This window comes from Pavona decussata, unplaced genomic scaffold (assembly GCF_977016875.1).
Source record: "Pavona decussata unplaced genomic scaffold, jaPavDecu1.1 SCAFFOLD_137, whole genome shotgun sequence".
In the NCBI taxonomy this organism is placed as follows: domain Eukaryota; kingdom Metazoa; phylum Cnidaria; class Anthozoa; order Scleractinia; family Agariciidae; genus Pavona; species Pavona decussata.
In genome coordinates this window covers 373666-379429 of record NW_028145550.1, presented here as the reverse complement: position 1 = coordinate 379429, position 5764 = coordinate 373666, and the positions used below count along the sequence as shown (strand labels likewise).

Genomic DNA, 5764 nt, shown 5'->3' with positions numbered 1-5764 from the left:
CACCTACCCCTACCCGGATCCTTCCCGCTATATTTCCCCCTACCCATGCTCGTATCCTTCCCCTTATCCTTCCTCCTACCCCTACTCAAATCCTCCCACCTACCCCTACCAGGATCCTTCCCCCTATCCTATCCCTTATCCCTACTCCTATCCTCCCCTCTACCCCTACTCGTATTCTCCTCCTTATACCTCCCCCTACCCCTACTCAAATCCTTCCCCCTTTACTTCCCCTTACTTCTACTCGTATCCTACCCCTTATCCTTACTCGTTTCCTTTCCCCTATACTTCCCCCTATCCTTACTCAAATCCTTCCCCTTATACTTCTCCCTACCCCTACCAGGATCCTCCCCCTTATCTTCCCCCTTACCCCTACTTGTATCCTTCCCCCTATCATCCTCCCTACCTTTACTCGTATCCCTCTCCCTATCCTCCCCCTTACCCCTACTCAAACCCTTTCCCCTATATTTCCCCTTACCCCTACTCGTTTCCTTTCCCCTATTCTTCCCCTTACCCCTACTCGTATATTTCCCCCTATCCACTCCCCTACCTCTACTGGTATCCTTTCCCTATCCCTACCCGTAACCTTCCCCCTATCCTCCCTCCTACCCTTACTAGTATCCTTCCCTCTATCCTTCCCCCAAACCCTACTCGTATCCTTCCCCCTGTCGTACCCCCCTACCCCTACATGTACACTCCCCCCTATCCTTTGCCTTATTCCTCTCCTTATCTGTATCCTTCTCCCAATGCCATGACCTATTCCTATTCCTCCACGTATGGATCTCCACACACCTTACCGTACCCCCAGCGCTATCCATCTCCATACTGGCCACCAAAGGTAGGCAACATTCTCTTTTCTTTACTAATGAATAATAATTTTTCTTCCTTTTGTCTGAAAATTTCCCAAATTCTTGATTTTCCGAGGAGTTAACTCATCCAGTTTTTTGGTGATATAAAAAAGAGAAAAAAAATGTGAACATGAAAAAAGAGACTATATATGAGAATGACGCATTATTCACAGTGACATAGGTGTTAGGTTCGACTCCTGATGGGAGCACTCGGATTTCCTTTCTCTGAGTATGTCAGTGTCACTTTCAATAACACATCATTCTCATTAATTCACGAGACTTTCTACATTTTGATATGATCAATGAAGTAAGACTTTGGAATTAGACTAAGTTATGTACTAGTCTCGTTTCTTTCTTGTTGGACACTTTTGGTCGACGTTTAGGTCCGTTTATCAAAGTTGCAATAACGTTTCAGGGCTCGAGAGGCGTTCCTGAAATTGCTTGTCCGGCGATTGGTGGTAGACTTTCGTTCACACAAGCCAATTACCTAATCTTGTAAGGGTTTCAACGATTCAGCCTTCCAAATTATCCAGAAATGGAATTTCTGTGAATGAGCCTTATGTGTGTGTAAAATAGTTTTCGTTCCTGAAATGTTTTCGAGTGATTCAGAAACCTTTGAAGATGACAGGTCTCTTCCATCGCGTTACATTGATCCCTTCACCAAGATTAAGAAACTGTTCTTAATTGACGTGTACAAAATGAGCTCCAGCGAATGTATAGATATTGGAGAAGCTCTGGGAACAATGAGAATCACAATCGAGGTTATGGGGGGGGGGGGGTAGGGGTGTTACCTGTTTTACGTTTATATTACTAAGAAATTGGATTATGCACCATTTTATATTTTCTTCCTTGTAGCATTCTCCACCGGTACCGGTCCCAGGACCAGTACCTTCTCTACTTCCTTCTCCGACTCCATTTGAGGCCCAATCTCCAGGTCCTCCTCCGGTGCAAGTTCTGGCCCCATCTCCTTTTTCTCCGCCGGTGCCCGCTTTGGGAAGAATGAAGATCACAATCGAGGTTGGGAGAGTTGTTACTTCTGTTTTTCGTCGCATTACTTCTGTTTGCATTGTGCACCATTTTATTTCATAAAGGATTGTTTTTTCTTTCTTGTAGCATTCTCCACTAGTCCCGGCCCCAGGACAAGTGCCTCCTCTACTTCCTTCTCCGGCTCCAGTTGAGGCCCAATCTCCAGGTCCTTCTCCGTTGCCAGCTCCGTCCCCATCTCCATTTTCTCCGCCGGCGCCAGTATCCGCACCAGCTCCCCATCTAGCCCCTGCTCCGGCGTTGTAACCACTTAGACACGACAAATGTGAAAAGCAGACGACAAAACACGAGGTGCATCTCAAGGATGAAAAGCAAGAAGCCAAGAAACATAAAGCGAAAAATGGAATCTGGATTTACAAACAATTGTCAGCATAGAAAGCGTTAAAACGTTTAAAAATTTGTGTACCCCACTAACTCTTTAAGGAGCAAATGAAAGCATTTACTCCTCACATTTTTGTTATTGATTACCTATTTTCAAAACTTCTCGCCATTTTAGTCCACTAAAAATTCCTTGCTTAATCTTCTCTAGACCCGGTGGGGGGTGCGGCCAGGCGGATTCTTCCCACGGCGAATTTGAACCTTAATAACGTTTTTAAATATTTGCGTAAACTCATTGAAACTCAGAATATACCTGGAAACAATTTAATGTGGCTGGTTAGTGCTCCATGTTTTGACATGTTGTTTTTCCGAAAATGTAAATCTCATTTTTAAAGAAAAAAAATTACTGTTCTTGCAGTAACTTTTATGTTGTTAGCTCACATTAATGTCTTTTTATTGGTTTTTTTTTCTTTTCGTCCAAAATTTGGCACTTCCCTAAAGTTTTTGGAAAATCCAAGGATCCAAGATGAGCGCCATTTCTCAATCATGGCGTAATTACCATATAATATGATGTCATCACTTCTCGTTGTGGACCTGAAAGGAAACATTTTTGGAGGTATAATTTATACTCCAAGTTTCGTTGACATAGCTTTAATCGTCGCGGAGTTATAGAGTTGGGGCGGAATCCGACCCCAGAAGACTCGAAAACAAACCAGGTCTAGATAGGGTTAAGACAGTGTGATAAGCATCTTATTAAAATTCAGACAAACACATGCTACTTGCAGAGATAACTCATCATGTAACAAGAATTCTGGCCAAATTATTCGGGATAGAGGCCTCGCTGGGGTCGATCTAATCATAGTTTCACTTTCCACCCTCTCCCTTGTCGATGTATGACAAAGGCGAATCATTGCGTGTGATATCTACTAGTGCTACTGTGCATAACATTGAACAAAGGTCGGGAGATTACGTTAGAAGGCGTCAAGGGATCAGAAAAGTGGGAAAAATGTCAAAAGAGATAGTTATCCCTAACTTAACAAGCCAGGATTGAAGGTCAGAGTCTATGTCAGGAAACAGAGTGGTAATATGGTGGAACTGTTCATTACTTAAAATCAAATCTCACCACCTGTTCGTTCTGTACTTAAGAACTGTTCATCTCAATACAAACGGTATCTTTCGCACGGCTTATGACTTCTTATAGTGCGCGTGAAAAGCAGATATAACCAAGGATTAATGGAATCCGAACAGAATATTTGGAGTAGCTATGTTTTTTTAATATATATAGATAATTAAGAAACCGTGCAAAAATACTAAAAATGTTCTCTGGCTAATTTTTTTTTTCAAAAAAGCTTTCGGTTACCAGACTGCATCTTTTGACGAATACTGTAGTCTGGTTGAGGAAAGCTTATTAAAAAAAAGGAAAAAAAACTTTTTAGCAAAAAAAAACCTTTTTAGATTTTAAGATGTATAATCTGGTTACTCGCCTATTTTTAGTGATTAAAACTAGCCTGAGTTTTGTTAGATCATGCGCAGAAGGTATGCTCAGTTATAAAAGAAGGAACTATTTTTAAAATAATCATGGGACACTGCTACTGAACGTTCATATTCACCTAAAAAAGATACTTTGACGTATCGCTTCCACTGCATGCAGCGTAAACAATTGATCATGATTGATAGTTTGGTAGATTATCGAGTGCGTTCTTGGTGATCTAAGTGAAATTTACTTTAGTCATATCTGTTAGATGTTTGAATCATTTTAGCGTGCCTTTAATGGTTCTGAGTACTCTAGAGGGAATTTTGACGATTTTCTGAAGTTTGGAAGAAAACGAAAAATACAAAATGGCGGCTTTCGTTGTTTTCCACGTCGTGTGAGCGATGTTACCCTGTGGCTAAAAGGTCACGTGATCATGTGAAACCATGTGCCTCCCTTCTTGAAGAAATTAAGTCGATTGCTTTACTCCTTTTACGTAGTTCCTTTGTTCTTCTTGAGACTAGCAACGTTGCAGTGTGATTCATCGTCACATTTGGTGGTTCTCACTACAAATGCGTCAGACGTAATGTATACCCTCTAAGCTTCTTTGGGGGTGGGGGATGGGGGATCACTAAAATATAATTTGTGTACTTCGTTTGTATTTAGACAATTTAGCACCCAATGTTTAAAACTTTTCTCGGTTTTATTTCCTCGGGGAAGCTACATTTGATAAATCCGAAAAGATCCCCAGCTATTTGTGAGTGTATCAACTGGTAACGGTTTGTTTGGCGTTAAAATTCTACCTGTCGTTGTAGACATCTCTTATAAATTCAAGATTTCCTTTCAATATCGCTCCTTGTTTGCTTGCAGCAATTCAAGTACTATAAATTTGTTGAACGGGGAAATAGTATATTTCTCTCGAGGTAGCGGAAAAAGGCAGCATTTCTGATACTACAGTGAATAAATATCACATTAATATTTCAAATAACACATGCCGTGTCAATGTTGCTTGCACCTCCATTGAGATACCTGCTCAAATATTAGTTTTTCGAATACTCGATCTCGCTATTGTTTTGATAACGTTAACATAAGACATCGAAAAGTGCTCCAAGCGGTAAGTGCAAACTATATAAGCATTGTTTTCAAATGGTTGAACGGAAATCGTCAGGATGTATATATGTTGGCCCACCTTAATTTACTCAGAAGTACCGAGAAAAATAAATAATTTTATACGCAGCTAGGCAAACTCTTCCGTTTCAAATCTTGAATATGGCAAACTAAACTTTAAAGCCATGTTTATATATATAAGTATATTAAACAAATTATGGTCCGCTAAAAAGTTGTTTATTGTTATACATCTCCTGTCCAATTTCGTGAATAAGAATCCTCCTTGAAAATCGGAAAAATTGACAATTTAACTGGTGAGTTTATCAGTGAAAAGCTTTTGATAGTTGTGATATATCCATTTCGCGGATCAACTCAATTATACCCCTTAATTTTTTTGTTGTTACTTGAAATAGTCTTTCAAAATGAAAATTAATTCAGCTTAATTAAGAATTTTGTGAGTTGTCTGAAAGCAATTCACCAACGCAACAATTAAGGTGGCAATCTTTGGTGATTAAATGTAAAAAGGACCAAGAAACGCAACCGGCCAACTCAGCAATGTCGTTTGTAGATAGATAGCTTCTTAAACTTTATTATTCATGACTATGATTCTGTTTTAAACAACTAAATTTTTTTCTTTTAGCAGCCTGCCTTAAATAATTCGGGGAAGATCAGATTTAGGATTTGCTCTATCATTTATTTCCTGAACTATGGAAAAGGGAGGACTTAACAATCGAACTCATACGCCCTCTCTACTTCTCCAGTTCAAAATTGGGATAACCAGAGTGTAAAGCATGAAAAAAAAATTTATTATTGGAAATTTGATTACATTGTAATATTAAAGAAGCTTCAGGCCTGTAGCAGGGGGAGGGGCAGGGGGGGCTTGAGGCCCCCCCCCCCCCACCCAGAAATTTTGGAAGTTACAAAACAGTTTGCCAAAAAATAAATAATTAAATCAAATTAATGTGCAGCAATCAGTCTT

The 5764-nt window shown here is 40.0% G+C and overlaps 1 protein-coding gene across 1 annotated transcript; it reads left to right on the top strand.

Moving 5' to 3' along the window:
- The first annotated feature begins 748 nt into the window (after window positions 1-748).
- LOC146467158 (uncharacterized) lies at window positions 749-2548 on the top strand. The gene is made up of 3 exons (XM_085126022.1): window positions 749-835; window positions 1701-1862; window positions 1959-2548. Exons 1-3 carry the CDS (start codon window positions 749-751, stop codon window positions 2133-2135), a joined length of 426 nt encoding a protein of 141 aa, XP_084982148.1. The 3' UTR covers window positions 2136-2548.
- Window positions 2549-5764: the final 3216 nt, after the last annotated feature.

Bases quoted from the DNA above. Each gene is read 5' to 3' on its own strand.
- LOC146467158 (XM_085126022.1), top strand. From the start codon at position 749: ATGACCTATTCCTATTCCTCCACGTATGGATCTCCACACACCTTACCG. The intron at 836-1,700 runs GTAGGCAACATT...TCTTCCTTGTAG, and splicing joins CTCCATACTGGCCACCAAAG to CATTCTCCACCGGTACCGGT. The intron at 1,863-1,958 runs GTTGGGAGAGTT...TCTTTCTTGTAG, and splicing joins GAATGAAGATCACAATCGAG to CATTCTCCACTAGTCCCGGC.